Source organism: Clarias gariepinus, chromosome 18 (assembly GCF_024256425.1).
Source record: "Clarias gariepinus isolate MV-2021 ecotype Netherlands chromosome 18, CGAR_prim_01v2, whole genome shotgun sequence".
In the NCBI taxonomy this organism is placed as follows: Eukaryota; Metazoa; Chordata; class Actinopteri; order Siluriformes; family Clariidae; genus Clarias; species Clarias gariepinus.
Window position 1 is genome coordinate 5,019,078 of NC_071117.1, and position 16,658 is coordinate 5,035,735.

A 16,658-nucleotide genomic window follows, 5' to 3' on the forward strand; every position below is an offset into this window, starting at 1 on the left:
TCACTGCATCCATAACTCTCCTCTTTGGTCTTCCTCTAGACCTCCTGCCTGGCAGTTCCAACCCCAGCATCCTTTTACCGATATATTCACAATCTCTCCTCTGAACATGTCCAAACAGCACTAAACATAGACCATATGGCTATAAGTATGTGCACCCCTGATAATCACATTTATATGGGGTTCCTCCCCAAACTCTAACTCAAACTCAGAAGCCCACAATTCTATAAAAAGTACTCTGTAGGATTATAATTTCCCTTTCAATGAAACTTAGAACCCAAACCTGTTCCAGCATGACAATGTCCCATGTGAGGTCCACAAAGTGAGGTCTATGAAGGTATGGTGTGCTAAGGATAGGGTTGGGGATATCAATCATTATTATTATAGCCTCACTTCTATTAAATATTTTCTTACCTTATAAAAAAGAAGGTGATGATGAGACAAACACACACAAACACAAAGACTCCAACACCTGTGTACACACCTACACTCTGAGACTCTGGAACTAAGGACAGTGGACAATGATGTGATAATGAATCAGTGTTAAATGTTTATCAGTGTGATTCAGATTTATAGATGTACATCATTACTCTCACCATTTAAAGTGACGGACACTGCAGCTGATCTCTCAGAGCCGTGTTTATTCTGAGCCTCGCAGTAGTACTGTCCACTCTGTAGAGTTCTGTAACTCTGTCCAGATCCTACAGCTGAGGATTCATTCACCTTAAACCAAGTGTAGATCTCCACAGGTGGGTTAGCATCACTGCTGCAGGTCAGAGTCACTGAACTGTCCTCCACTATCTCACCAGAGGGACTGATGGACACTGAGACATTCTTAGGAGGATCTAGAACGAAACAACAGAAGAAAAAACATCAATCAATTAATTTATTAATTAATTTTATGCACAATTATTTAAATATGTCAAATCTGTGGGAAAACAAGACTCTCAAGTAATTATATTACAATTTTATCTGTTACTGGCTGTGAGGAGATCTTCATTATTAACTTACACAGAACATTCAGAGTTACACTGCTGGACTCCTGATGTCCGACTTCATTACTGCACTTGCACTTGTACTCTCCACTGTCCTCAGAGCTGATCCTAGATATGATGTGGATCTTTCCTTTTCCTATTAATGTTGTCCCCTTAAACCAGGTGTAGATCTCCACAGGTGGGTTAGCATCACTGCTGCAGGTCAGAGTCACTGAACTGCCCTCCACTATCTCACCAGAGGGACTGATGGACACCAAGACGTTTGTTGGTGAATCTTAATTTAAATAAATAAATGAACGAATTAATGAATACATGAATAAACTGTTATAAGATCCACAAGCACATAATGTACAAAAATATTGAAGATATAAAATTATAACTTGTGTTTATTAATAACCTGTGTGTGGGTGTGTACATACAAGTTACATTTCTTTGAGATTTTCTTACTTTTGCAATATAAAAGTGTAAAGTAAATATAATTTATTAATAATTAAAAGGTAAATAAATCTTACATCTGACTCTGAGTGTGTGAGCAGGAGAGCGGAGATGTTCATATCCTCTTACAGCACAGCTATAACTGCCTGCATCCTCACTGCTGACCGACTGCAGGTGGACTTCATTGCTCTTGATGGTGTTTGTGGTTAAATCACGGCTGTTTTTGTACCAGATGAATGTTGGATCAGTCAGACTGCAGGTGGTTTTACAGGTCAGAACGGCTGATTGTCCCTCTGTCACTTCTGCAGGAGCGATCACCTGAAGATCTTAAACACAGAGAGACACATTACATCAGGAAAACAGTAGTGAAGCCAATAAAGTGATTTATTAATGTTCTTTTCAATGTTTTTTTCCAATGCTAACAACCATCTCATATCTAAAAGCTAATCATTCTTTTCCCTCAGCACTTATTGTTCACTTTATTTTTTTAAGAAAAAAAAAACCACTCTCCCTGACCCTCCTGTATCTAAAGAGAGTTTATGGCCTGAGTGATATAGGAAATAAGATGATTTTATTTAACCTGTAACAGTGAGAGTAACTCCAGGTTTACCCGTCCATTTTTCTGCAGCTTCATTTGTTTTGATTCTGAAGTAGTATTTGTTTTCATCTGTTTTCTTCACATCACTCAGTCTGAGGGAGAAGTGTTTCTGTTCATCTCCTAAATACTCCACTCTGCCTGAGTAACCTGGTTCATTACACAGATCAGTCGGCTCTATCTTTTTACCCTCAACTAGGTTTATGAACCAATATGTCTGTGTCACTGTGAGACGTGTTGGGTGTGTGTACGAGCCGTTCATAAACACTGTAGATCTTTTTAAAGCACAGAGATTGTTCTGACTATATGTCACACTCCATTCATTCCCAAGAGCTCCTGAAACATGACACATGAAAGAGGTTATTAGAGGTCATTATCCTGAGTCCCATAAAACACTGAGTTAGTTACAGCTTCACTTCTCTACTCTCGAACTCTGGGTTGGAGAAATAAACAAATTTCAAAACCACTGAATTCTTTACCACATGAAATTCTTTACCACTGAAAAATCTGTGTGCAGGATTTGGACATACATATGCTCTATGAATTCAGGGCTGTAAAAAAAATTATTATTTTTTTTTTACAGAATTCATTATTTAGTCCACATTTACATTTGTTTATCTATAAATCCAGTCCCACTGATTCTAAGTACAGCATGTGGCCTGAAGTTCAGGTTTAAGAGGAAGAAGTTTAAAGAATTAAAAATTAAATTAAGATTAAATTAAGTTTAATTGTTTCAAAAACACAACTCTGTCACATCTCACACAATGTCATTTCAAGTAAAGCACAGTGTATATATTATTTACAAGTATGAAAATGTGTGAGATTGTAAATGTGAGATTTACCTGAGATCATGAACAGAAACACCAGATAAAGTGGAGAAAGCATTGTGAGAGACACCATTGCTGGAGAACTTCTATTAAAAAGACAAAAAGTATCCAGTTAGTAGTCAGGACAAGAACAACATAAGATCTACTAATCTGGAAAATTTAAATTCAATGTTCACAAAAACCCATAAAAAACTTTACTTTAACTTAACTCCATCTTTACTATTGACTTTCTGACTTCTTTGTGAAATCTATGGAAAAGTTGGAGCTGTTTCACTTCTTTGGCGTGACTTCAGGACAGAGACAGATTTACAGACAGCAGCTGAAACTGATCTGGATTTACTTTTGTTTCAGCTATACCAGTTGTTGCTACTGCACAAAGAAGACGTTTAACATGACTTTTCCTGATTGTTCTTCGTGTAATTAGTCACAATTATTAGTAATGAATCAAGAACAACATATGGAAATGTTTATGGTAAACATTTGAATAATGTAAGGACAGATTTCTTAACAGAAAATTAGAAAATCACATACCGTATATTCTGAACATATATCTTTTAAAAATCGGACAATTTTATGATCTAACATTGTATGAAGAAGTGAAAGCCAAAAAGTGTTCACATTGAAATTTTTTACTGTTTTCATGAACTCCTTTAATGATGTGGACAGTCAATAAAAGATAATAATAATTGCAATAGCACATATGTACAAATATGTGTATTTTCTTTCGTTGTAGGAAGTATGTGACTGTGTGTCTTTTTTTACCAGCCGGCGTTTGTGCCGGTGTGTGTGTGTGTGTGTAGGGGGGGTGTAGTAAGATGGCTGCAGGCTTCATTCAGCTGATGTGAAATCACAGAGTTAAAGTGCCCCTATTATGGCACTTTAAGGTTGCTAATATTGCTTAATGAGTTACTTAAAACAGGTTTACATGTATGCAAGGTCAAAAAAACACTTTAGTTTTCTCCAAAAATAGACTTAATTTTACCCCATTTCTAAATGATTCGTACACGACTCGTCTGAAGCAGTTCGAAGATTCAGTCTGTCTAAACCCCTCCTTTCCGTGAGCCCTCACTGCTGTGATTGGTCAGATGGCGCAGTGATTATGATTGGTCTACCGCTACAGCATGTGTTGGAAAACGAAACGCCCATGACCATAACTGAACGACGGCTCTGGAGACCCGTCAATACACAGAAAAGATGGCATCAGTTTTATCGTGTAACGACCAGCTAAATTTATATTAACTGTGGCTACAAAAATCGAGAGGTCTTTTATCTTTGTGTCGGGGTTGTGTTAAAAGGCCGGTGAGCAAAAAGGACAAACACAAACAAGTAGATAAAGCAAATGGGTATTATACAAAACTAAATAAAGTAAACGTGCACCACAACCAAACAAAGATATAAACAATATTTACAAACCATATATAATAAACTGTATGTTTTTATGAACGTGAGTGAGTGGAAAATATCCGACTCTTTTTTTTAATAGATAAAAACTTCATTTATCGTGCACTGTCAGCGTCACAGATAGTGCAGATAGTTTATGTTCACATACAGCTACATGACACACTGCATAAAAGATCATATTTGAAAAAGCATAATAGGACCTCTTTAATATTTTCGCTGGCTTTCTGTGTTCAGTGAAAGAAGTCGCTCTGGCAGTGGGGGACGTTGTGGGACACAGCAGCGTTAAATCCGCCACTAGGATGAACAGCTCTGTTGTGATCTTTATAGAAAAGATAGAGAAAGTAAATGCAGTGATAGAGGCAGGAATCACAGTGAATGAACACTTTATTCCTGAATCACTCGGATTACTCTAGCTAACCTCGCCTGTTTATTTGTGATTAGTTCTTAAAATGTGAACTGTGATGACGTGGGAAAATTTTCCCCAGTTCACAAGTTTCCCCAGCACAGCAAAACAAATTCAACAAAAGGCTACCATCAATGAAAAACATAAAAACCTGCATTTTTTTCCCCCTGATATAAAGGGTTTTTGCAAATCCGCCAAATCATATATGAACAAAAAAGATAACTGCAAATTCACTCAACAAGAGGTATTCAGGCTGAGGAAAGTAATACCCAAGTTAAAAGGAGAACTCTGTCAAAAAAATGGTTAAGATATATAACAAACTTAACAAATATAAAAAAAATCATAAGTGTCACTACATTGCACCTCTTTTGCTCCACTATAAATACTTTTAAAATTGCCTCTTTAAATTTAAACGAAGCCAGAGAGGCATAGTATAGGGCAATAATATATGAGCTAACAAAAAGGAAATATATTGATGTTTTATTTCTACAAGAAACATGAAGTGATGCAGAAAAGGCAGTGAATTAGAACAGGGAATGCACAGGGCAAAATTCTTAGGAACCAATTTTCTTGTGCAGGTTACAAAAAACAAACTGTGTAAAATGGCAATTACTAAACTTCCTCCTGAGAAGCTAAACTTGCTGTACATGTGAGTAGAAAAAACTAAATGGAGGGAGAAGCAGGTCAGGAGGTCAGTGAGGTTTGGCGCTGTAGTGTTGGGTCCAGACTGTGGCTGGAATACAGGTTTTACAGAATGATGGGGAATCTAGAGTGTTTCGAACAGCAGTGGTGTTACAGTGACATAATTCACACTATAGTGGATACGGAACTGCAATTTACACATCGTTTTTACTGAGTGATGTTTTAGTTTTTTTATGATTTAACCATTTTATTTTATTCAGTTATTTACTTATTTATGTATTCAGTTATATATTTTTATTATGTTTTTATTTAATTATCAATTTACTTTAAATTCAATTGTGTTCAGAAAAAAAAAAACATTTTGATAGTGAAATACATGTAAATGTTGAAGTAAATAAGTAGTTAGATAAAGTCTTTTGTAAAAATCTAAAAATCTCTCTTAGTCATACACATACACATACACACACACACACACACACACACACTTTTTTCTCCTGCCTTAAATTAAGATTTACAAGATTATTCCATTTTTGTATTTGAACTTATGCAATGTCTTATTTATTTTCATTGAGCTGCACTATTTTTTTTGGCCTGAAATAGATAATGATGAAAGTCAGACTGCTCCATGAAGTCTTCTCCAGCACATCACAAATACTTTTAATGCAGTTAATCTCAGGCCTCTGAGGCCAAATCATGTGCTGTCAGGGAAAAAAATGCTTTGTTGGGATACCCTGCTCATTTACATTGCCCCATGTAGGATTACAAATTTATAAAATGTTAAATCTAGCTTCCAACGTAATAGTATATAAACTGAACAAGTTATGTACATTGGGTTTAACATTTTAAGGTAAAGTTGGTGACATTCTAAGAAGATCAAGTCTTGTACCCCAGGTGTCAGAGACATTAACCTTTTGTCTTTACTGTATGTACTTCCTGACCACTGGGTAGGGTCCCAAAGTCAATGTGAATGCTAATTCCAGGCTATGCCTTTTGTCTCTATGAGAACGTAAAGGTTTGGGTGATACTGTCAGGCTGATTAGATTAGCACCTATGCATTTGAAAGCCACTGTTATGCTGATGAGATCAGGGCTGGGGAACTTCCGGTACCAGGCTGACTCCTGTACTAGACTATGCTTTGTTTAGATTGTCTCCACCTCTTTGTATCCCTCCCTCTTGTAAAGTATAAACTCTCCAGAGCTAAGTTTTCAGTCAGACTTGGATGACTACAGCAACGCTCGGCGAGTTCTTAATAAAGTGTAACTTCTGCTTGAATGATATCCCAACGTCTCCTGGTCTCTGAAATAGTTCCCAACACCCATAACGTTACTGAGTCTAGACCTGAGTAACTGATCAACCCCAGATCATAACACTGTCTCCAGAGCTTTGTAAAGTGGACACGATGCATGATGGGTGCATCGCTTCATGCGCTTCTCTTTTTACCTTGACACGCCCATTATTTTGGAATATGCTCAATCTAGACTCATCGGGTCACATGATCTTTTTTCATCACTCCAAAGCCTAATCTTTATGCTCCCTACCAAACTAAAGCCTTTTTTCTGATGAGTCTCACTAACAAGTGTGTTCTGTATGTGCAAACAGCTGTTTAATCCCAATCCTGTGTTCTTTTTATTGTGTGTGTACAAATGTTCTTAGTTTTAAACATTAAACACACGAGGAGTGATTATAGCTGAACCATGGCTAAATGATTATAGTTACTCTTACGCTTAAGAGGAGCAACAAAATCTACAAAATTAAAATGTTGAAAAATATACAGAAGGAAAGTCCTTTGAAACCAGTTAACAGACCAAGTAAAATAGACAAAGACAAAAGAAACAAAGACAAAAACTACCATAATGCCCCTGCTAATCACCCAAATCATCACGAAACACAAACAACATAGATCACTCCAAAAAAGGCAAATACACTATGAAAACTGAACCTTTACTTTGTATTAATAAGTCAGACAGAGAGTTCTGCCATACACAAAGACAGACAGATATGTTTGGTCTTTTGATGTCAATTTCAACTGCGTCCTGTTTTACTACAGTGTAGTAAAAGTACAGTATTACTACAATAAAACGTGTGGTGTGTGCAAAATGTGAAGTTTTGTCATGTTTTTTTTTTTTTTTTTTTTTTTTTGGTGGCTTTGGGGCTTGGGGCGCCAGGAGGGAGTCTCGCCTGTGAAGCAATTTAGTGTAGAACCGCCACTGGCAACACAGACTTCCAAAAATTTCTATAGGGTTGAGATCTGGACACTGGCTAGGCCACTCCAGGACCTTGAAATGCTTCTTCCGAAGCCGCTCCTTCGTTGCCCGAGTGGTGTGTTTGCGATCATTGTCATGCTGAAAGATCCAGCCACGTTTCATCTTCAATACCCTTGCTGATGGAGGGAGATTTTCACTCAAAATCTCACGATACATGGCCCCATTCATTCTTTACTTTACACAGATCAGTCATCCTGAACAGCCCCAAAGCATTATCTTTCCACCTTGATGCTTCACAGTAGGTCTTGTATGTCTTCCATTTTCTAATAATTGCTCCCACAGTTGATTTCTTTACACCAAGCTGCTTATCTATTGCTGATTCAGTCTTCCCAGCCTGGTGCAGGTCTACAATTTTGTTTCTGGTGTCCTTTGAAAGCTCTTTGGTATTGGTCATAGTGGAGTTTGGAGTGTGACTGCTTGGGGTTGTGGACAGGTGTCTTTTATACTGATTACAAATGCCATTAATACAGGTAAAGAGTGGAAATTACAGGTCTGTAAGAGCCAGAAATATTGCTTGTTTGTAGGTGACCAAATACTTATTTTACAAAGGAATTTACAAATTAATTCATTAAAAATCTTACAGTGTGATTTTTTTTTTCTTATTATGTCTCTCATAGTTCAGGTATACCTATGATGAAAATTATAGTCCTCTCTCTTTTTTTTAAGTGGAAGAACTTGCACAATTGGTGGCTGACTAAATAGGTTTTTGCCGTTTTTGCCACTCTAAAAACTCATCAACAATGCCTACATATGCTAGTCAATTAGAAACAAGTGCAACTTTAAACTGGAAAAGCTGTCCGGAGTGTAGACTCAGCACTTAAAATAACTTTAAATATAACAGCCTCCCCACTTCCCCAAACAGAAACTCACAGGGAGCAGAGAAAAGAACAATCAGGGGAAAGAAGTTTAGGAAAAAAAAAAGATTGTTTTTTGACTTCTGGCCAGGTCGCCATTAACAGGAAAAAATCAAACGGTGAAAACAAAATGGATGATTTATTCATGAGATCACATCTGTGATGGCACATGTGTAATAAATGGCACATTTCAGTCTGCACAAGTGCACAAGTAAAGTGGTGGAGATACTCAGTTGTCGAATTGTAAAAAAAAAAGGGGGGGGCGGTGGGGTGGTCAGGTTAATTTATTTAATTTAATTTATTTAATCTTATTTTATTTATTTTATTTTATTTTTATTTTTTTTTTGGGGGGGGTGGGCTGCACCTACAACAAACCGTCCAAAATGATTGCCATCAAAGCGAAACACATGCAATTAAACATGCAATTATCACAACTTTCATTTGATCCTTTTCATGGCTTTCATCTGGGTGGGATTATAAAAGTAGAATAAAAATCTACATAAACATTAGTAATAAAATATTTTACCTTAAATGTCCTGTAGTTTTGTATAACCACACACCGGTCTTTCTCTCTCTCTCTCTTTCTCTCTCTCTCTCTCTCTCTCTCTCTCTCTCTAACACACACAAACTATAAATTTACTATTATTACTGGCATTTAAAAATCTATTTTTAAGCAAAGAACTTTTATCTTTACTTTTGTCTTTTATCATTTAAGCTGACGGTCATTTCTAAAAACTCCCACGTTAAACTGAAGTCCTTATTTTTATCCCGTCAATCTTTAGTTCTCTTCTTTTTAAAATATGTAAAAAAAAAATGCGAACGAATTCTGACTGGCTAATCATTGTTATTAAGTTGAAGATGATCATACTGGTTTTAATATTTTATTTTAATTACAAATTATACATAATAAACACATTATTATTCTAAAGGGGATGGTAAGGGGGTGCTGGTTTTACAGAGAGGATGGTTTTTCAAATTTTTTTCAACATGGACGCCATCCCCCCACACCCACCCTCAAATCAAGCCCTAAAGATTTCCCCACTTGCAGCTCTGACTCACTCGTGAACCAATCAGGTCAGAGACATGGCGGTACAAAGTCCATACGATAGATGCCACCTGTAGCTGTATTTAAAAGATTGTGATAAACGCATGTGTTACAGAATGTATGTGGTACAGAAGCCAGACAGCAGATGATCAAAACTTCACCCAGATAAAGAAGTGAGATAGACATTAAATCTCTCCCATCCACCTGCTCTCTTACCGCGACACTAAACTGAACAGCTGAGAGGAAATGTGGTGGAACCCACAGATTATCCTCTAATTTATGAAATATTAAATATACATGTATATATTTTTACAAAGACACGCTTTAAAAGAGTCATGCGATTACACATGATCTGTTCCAGTACCAAACAGCAAAAACAATAAAAATAACAACATATGCACAACATAAATAGACAACAAGCCACACACACATCTTAAATATCTCCATAATTCCCAGCAAATACAGACTAACAGAAAAATATAACAAAACTCACAAAGTTTCCAATTTGGGAACACAAATTACAGCCTGACTAAAGAAAGAAAAAAAAAAAAACTCTATATTCGGGAAAAGTACACATTTAAATTTAGTAACTTAAATGAAAAAAATATTGTTCTCTTACTGTGCCTTCTTGACCATCATGTGCAGCGACCAAACTACAACTAAAGAAGAGAGTGACAGGGTCTGTGGTTAACAAGTTACAGTAAACACACCCTTCAGTTTCCTCTTTAATTAACCAAATAGTCCTGACATCTGAAATAATGAGCATAATCACATTTGAATACATTACATTATAAATAAATGAATAATAATTAAAAAATAATCTTTACTGCAATATTCAAACTCATGTTTATGCATCAGCAGGACTGTCTCTGCATTAGAGTGAATCTGTACATGCATTGTGTTGGGGAGGTTTTAACACCAGTGTGTGAACAAATAACCCCCCAGCCTTCAGAACTGAGGAAGTGACACAACACACCATGAGAAACATACAGTACATGTTTGAAACTGTCACATTTAAAAGAAGCATTCATGTAATGTAAAAAGTAATGTAATAAGTAATTGCTGAATATACTTAAAAAGCTTGAAAACTTAACTGATATTAAAACATTGATTTAACCTGATTAAACTTAACACATTTAGTACATACTGTAGTACTGTAGTGTTAAGTGTAAAGCATGGCTGGACTGGCCATAGGGCATACAGGGCATTTGCCCGGTGGGCCGATGGTGATTTTCGTCTTTTGTGGGTCTTTTTTTTTTTTTTCAGGAGGAGGAGGAGAGACCCGAGGCGGCAGGAGGAGGAGAGACCCGAGGCGGCCGCTGGTCCAAGTGGCAGAACTGAACCTGAGGTAGCCTAAGTAAAACCAAGTAAAACCATAAAAAAACTTATAAACCAAGTAGGTGTAACTTATTTTCGTTGTGCTTGCTAACATTTTACAGTCAGTTACAATAACTCCTACTGTGTACTGGTTAGCATGATGACAGAGTTTCTATGCTGGTGCTATGATGTTACTGAGAGTGAATTATTGATAAGGTTAGTTAGTATGGGTTGCCAAACGTAAAAAAAACGTAATCGTCCTGTATTCAGAGAAAATATTACGCGTTACGTATTGAGGTGAAAAGGAACGCGATTTGTCCTGTATTTCAGCTAGAATAATAAACAAAAAAACACACAAAGCTGGAGTTATCCTGTGTCTTTACGCTGCAGCTGCCTCGGCTTCTCTCATTCTCTCCCCCTCCTTCTCCTGATGATCAGCTGATCGGTTTATCAGCTGTTTGCTGGAGCCACAGCCATAAAAGCTGCTAGTCATGATCGGTTTGGATATGTGAGAGAGAAACATAAAGGTGAAACCGTGAGATGTCCTTATTGAATCATCAGAGTTGATGATGGAGAAACAGGTTTATCTTTTAGGTGACATGAATGAGTTGAAGGGAAGTTATGAACTGTTTCTGAGAGACAAATAACACCAGGATCCTTTTCTACATAGCTGACAGCTGGTAACTGTGCAGGGGCGGGTCTAGCAAAGTTTTGCCAGGGGGCCAGGTAGGGCATTAACAAGGAAAGGGGGGCACAAAGAAATACTTTTCTTTCTTATTCTCATTTTAAATGTCTAGCTTTTAAATAATTATCTGAATCTTACAACCAAAGTGGTCATTTGATGTTAAATGTATAGAAATCCATTATCGTTTATAGTAAATATTAAGTCTAAAAATATTAAGTCTCTGTAAGCCCAGTAATCTTACCATCTGTGCAGTCTGGAATTATGTCGAAGAAAGATGTTGAATCTATTTAATTATTGTAGAAAAATAATAGATTTCTGTGCATTTGTGTTACGATCTAGCTGGTTGTGGCAGCCCAGGTCTCTGGATGACACTCCAGCGATCGTGATCTCCGTGTTTTGTTGTGTTGTCAGTTCTTGTGCCATGTACTGTGTGTAAAATGGCATCAAAAATTCAATTAAGTGTTATTCTTTCTCAACTTTCTTTCTCTGTGTCCTTTCACTTTTTAAAGGTTGCCATGTTTAAAAAAATATTTTGTGCTGCCATGCTGTTTGTTGATGTGGTAAATAAATAGTTTATGAAAATATCACTCAATCTGTAAGTTATTAATTTTAATACTCATTAATGATCATGTCTCACCTCTAGTCTTCTCTGTCTTAATTTCAGGTTTCCACCATGTGTTGTAGATAGTTCAGGAGGTTAACTCGACCAAGCAGTCTTTTGTTTTCCGCTAAGTACTGTTTAGAATACCAGAATAGGGAGGATGGTGTAGGTTTAAGTTTATTAGATTGATACATATATACCAACAGGACAGTGTACATCGCTGTCAGAACAGCGTTTGTTTTCATTCAAAGGCTTTATGGCTTTTCCAATAATACCTAGTGGGCCGGTCTCTAGTCAAAATGCCCGGGCCGATTTTTTGTCCCAGTCCAGCCCTGGTGTAAAGGCATCTTCACACTGTTGCAAAAGTATATTAGTAAATACCTTACAAATATAGAAAGTTAAGTTAAAGGTTAAGTTAAATTGATTAAGGTAAAAACCTAATTATCTATCTATCTATTGATATATATTATGGGTCTTTCCCTCCTTTGCGCTTTAAAATAACAGAAGAACTAGTGAGATTTAAGCTTATTGCCAAGTCAATCAGCTGCTGCTGCTTCACATTCCACCATATTTGTATGAACAGAGCTAGATATATTTACTGGTCCTTTGGTTAAGTTTCATCATGTTCAGAGGAGAGATTGTGAATATATTGGTAGAAGGATGCTGAGGTTGGAACTGTCAGGCAGGAGGTCTAGAGGAAGACCAAAGTGGAGGTTTTTGGATGCAGTGAGAGAGGACATGAAGTTAGTTGGTGTGAGAGAAGAGGATGCAGAGGAGTGGGTTAGATGGACTCAGACTCCGTCCACACAAAGCTGGTGCGTTCCCTATCCGATCTTTTTTTTTTTCGTGAACACGGCGTCGTCTCAAGAAATATCTGCGTACACATGAAACCACTGAAAACGGTGCAGTATATATGCCAGACCAGTATGGTTTTCCAGACCAATGTCGTTTTCAGATTTATTCACTTTGGGACCCAGTTTTAAAAAATAGCAGTTTTAGTCTCTTAAAACGCCGGATCCGTGTGGACAAAATGCCAATACGATAAAAAATTTGTACGTATACAGCAAAACGCGTCTCCGTGTGGACAGGCCCTCAGATGATTCTGTGGCGACCCCTGAAAGGAATAGCTGAAACACAAAGAAGAGGTTAAGTTCCATAATAGAACGAAACAACTCTTACTTCTTAAATGCACATTCGTCTGGTCACAGAAACACAGGTTTTTTGGAGACGACACCGACGAAGATGAATTAGAAGTCCCGCACCTTTCTGAAATGCTTGCACAAGTAGAAATACTCATGATGACCTGTTTATTATTTGTTTTCTTGCATTTTTTCCCAGAATTTTTTTCTAATGTAGTCATATTCAGTTCCTCTTTATCACCAGGAGCTCCCACATTAAGTCTACTACAACCATTCAGTCATGGGGGCTAAAGCCTACGCCACCGACAGCATCTTTTCGAACTGCTCTATCTCCTTCCGCTTGCATGAGCTCAAAGATGTCCATGCCTGGCCGTAGAGCCATACTTCATGTGGGAGCACTTAATGCAGATTATTATATGAAATAAGCATCCTCAGCCAATTAGCTCTCTCTATGCCCTCGACCGTGAGAGGCTACAGCACCACCCTGTCACGAGGCGTCGACTGTGTCGCACAGATATTTTACCTGATTTTAATGAAAAAAATGTGAAGGATAAAAAAGAGGGAGAAGCATAAACAGAGAGGCGATATTTGGGGTGCTGTTTGAGGTGGGCAGTGGCGTGGATTGGCAGTGGCTGTAGAGTGGGTTAAGAGATGGGTGATGTACAGTGCATGCCGAGGCCAAGTTGCTGAGTGTAGTTGTGTGATGGATCAGTGGTACGGCGCAGGTTGAGAAAGAGGGCAGTCGTGTCAGGAGAGCGGGCTTGTGAAAACCCAAAGTTGTCAAAGCGGGGTGATCAGTTAACGTGCTGAACAAATCCAATTCATAAGGAAATAGACGTAATCTGGGGAAGCAAAAAAGTCGAAAATGTGAAAAAAAACATGAATGTATTCTTGACAGACAAAAACATGAAAAACAGAGCGATTGGAGAACACAATAATTTGACAAAACCTAGATGCTTGTGCAAGACTTATATAGATCGAGGTGATGAATGAAAATAAGTAGTAGGTGTGCGCAAACTGATGAGGGAGGCGGCAAAACAGAAGCCACGGAACGGATTGTGGAGAGGAGCAGACGGTGATCAGGGTTTGGCTCGATGCGTGGGCGTGACCTGGAGTACCGTGACACACACGGGATTGAACCAGTGTTCCCCGGACGATAGGGCGAGCGATGACCTGTTTAAAACCTCAGTGTCACTCACTGTATTGCTCATTAGATACAATTTTTATTTGCTAGTTGTGAGGAAAGAAAAAAAAAAATATAAAAAGGCACACTGAAGTAGTTTTATGTCGATTGCGACCAGTGGCTTTAGCTACGTTGCAAAAATTGATTTTTACCAAAGACTTGTTTTATTTACAGCTTGTAATCTATTTTAATTTTTGTATGCTTATGGTTTATGATGAATAATATGTAAAAGCCAGTGCACCCTTCATAAACATGTTCTTCAACATATGAATGAAGATAGCTAATTAACAAGCAAGTACCATATTTTGTGTTTTTTATTTAGTGTATGCTTACTATGGCCGCTTAAATTTATTCAGTGGAAGTGTATTGTAGGATTGTTTTTTTGTGTGTGAGAAGAGGGCTCAGCTGTTGAAACCCTACAACATTGAAGCTACACTAGAAGTACTCCAATTCCATGTCTCTATAGAGATTATCTGTGCTCATTCACTTAATTATCCATATCATGTACATGGTGGCCAATCCAGTGTATGTGATAAAATTATATTTCACTGCCCACTTTGCAGTTTTGAGAAGACCTACACAGGAATTTTTCTTTCTTTCTCATTTTACGGTAGCATTTCAAAAGTTATAAAATGGTGCAGTATCCACACAACAATTACAATTTTGAGAGTAATGTTAACAATACATTAAATTCCCATAATGTGCAACAAGAACTGCCTCTGAGTGCTAATCCTGTAGATGACCATTTGGAGGAAAATGATATAGAGAAAGAAAACTTTGATGAATTGCATCATCAATTGGACCATAATTTAGCCTCACTCTTTTTAATAATCAAGGTGATTTTGCATTCAGATTTGGCTGTGCAGGAAATAAATAAAAAATAAATAAAAATTAAATTTTACTTCTTTTAGAGCACCTTGTCTACCATGCTGTTCAGCAAATTCTCCTTGAACATGGACCAAATGGCTGTGGTTTATTACTGAGAAAAATTGTAAATACACATTAAGCTGAATATATTTTTTTAGAATGAATTTCTGATCGTCATGCCAGTTGAATACAAGCTTGATTTATCTCTTATGTGCCAGTTCAGCAAATGTTGCTAAACCCGGGCTGACATTCTAAATAGGATTCTACACAGATGGCACTCACTATCAAAACATTGCGACCTTCAGGATTGTTTTGGGTCATTATGTTGATGAATTTGAGCTTTAATCTCCTTGACAAAGACAGGTTGACATGTTCATCTTGGGCAACGCAAATAAGAAAACGTATACAGTTTTTTTTTTTTACAGGAAAGTCAGTTACTTATTTACTAAAGCAGTCAAATTCCTTGCCACTATAAAAAGTACACAAACAAACAAGAAACAAAAAAAAAAAACTATTGTAATGATGTCATTAGAGTGGGTAGCCATTTCTTAAAGGGGCAGATTCCAAAATATGACATGGTGGACAATCACTCACTTGACACAAACAAACTTTACTTTTGGTTTCAAAAATGTGAATTTTAGTGAAAAATTATCAATACAATTTATGAAAGTAATATCTTTCATAGGAAAATAATGATGGTAAAACAAAAAATTCAAAGTGTACTGTAATTGAATAAGCAAGTACAGTAAAACAGTAAAACACTATTCCTCATCCTATACAAAAATGTAAGTATATATTGTGGCAGCAGGCCTGCAGCCAGTACCTTGTATCCTAAGACAGCTGCTCGTGCATCCCAAACACAAAGTGCATTTAGCGCCATGGCACAAAAGAACTTTGGACGGCCGTCTTTGCATTATCACTCACAGTGCTGGTGTCTAAGGCTAGCTACAAAAGTTTGGTGAATGCTATGTTGCAGGTGCAAACCAAACTAAGACCATGTATTATGCCTTTGACTTTTTCAGACTCTGTACTCTAGAAACTTCTAGAATGGGGAAAGGCATATCGGAACACAATACTTTACAACCTTTATCTGTATCAAAAGAGCTAACGCAGATTTTGTTTTTTTTCAGATTCAAATTAATTATGTTTTAAGTTAACATGACACATTTATTCATGTATAAGACACTTAAAAGCATCACATAGCTTAAGCTTAAATTAAGTTTATATGCAAATGTAAGTTGCGAAAGAGCGATTCAATTTCTTCACTTCAGTTAGGAGCTCTCTCTATTACTCATTTCCTGTAAGAAAAAACACACTAACACCAGACAGACAATATTCTTAATGTTTAACAACAATAACATAAAAAAATTGTTAATTGCTCCATGCAAGAGCTTATGGGAAGTCTAAT

General features: G+C 37.1%; 1 protein-coding gene across 1 annotated transcript in view; it reads right to left on the minus strand.

The window, feature by feature from the left end:
- Nucleotides 1–2,061, minus strand: part of LOC128506993 (sialoadhesin-like) — a 212,987-nt gene extending 210,926 nt beyond the window's left edge. The window contains exons 1-4 of the mRNA XM_053477609.1: nucleotides 2,038–2,061; nucleotides 1,505–1,745; nucleotides 1,009–1,266; nucleotides 607–842 (exon numbers count right to left, since the gene is read on the minus strand). Of these exons, the coding sequence (XP_053333584.1) occupies nucleotides 607–842; nucleotides 1,009–1,266; nucleotides 1,505–1,745; nucleotides 2,038–2,061 (759 nt within the window). The remainder of the gene's footprint in view (nucleotides 1–606; nucleotides 843–1,008; nucleotides 1,267–1,504; nucleotides 1,746–2,037) is intronic.
- Nucleotides 2,062–16,658: the final 14,597 nt, after the last annotated feature.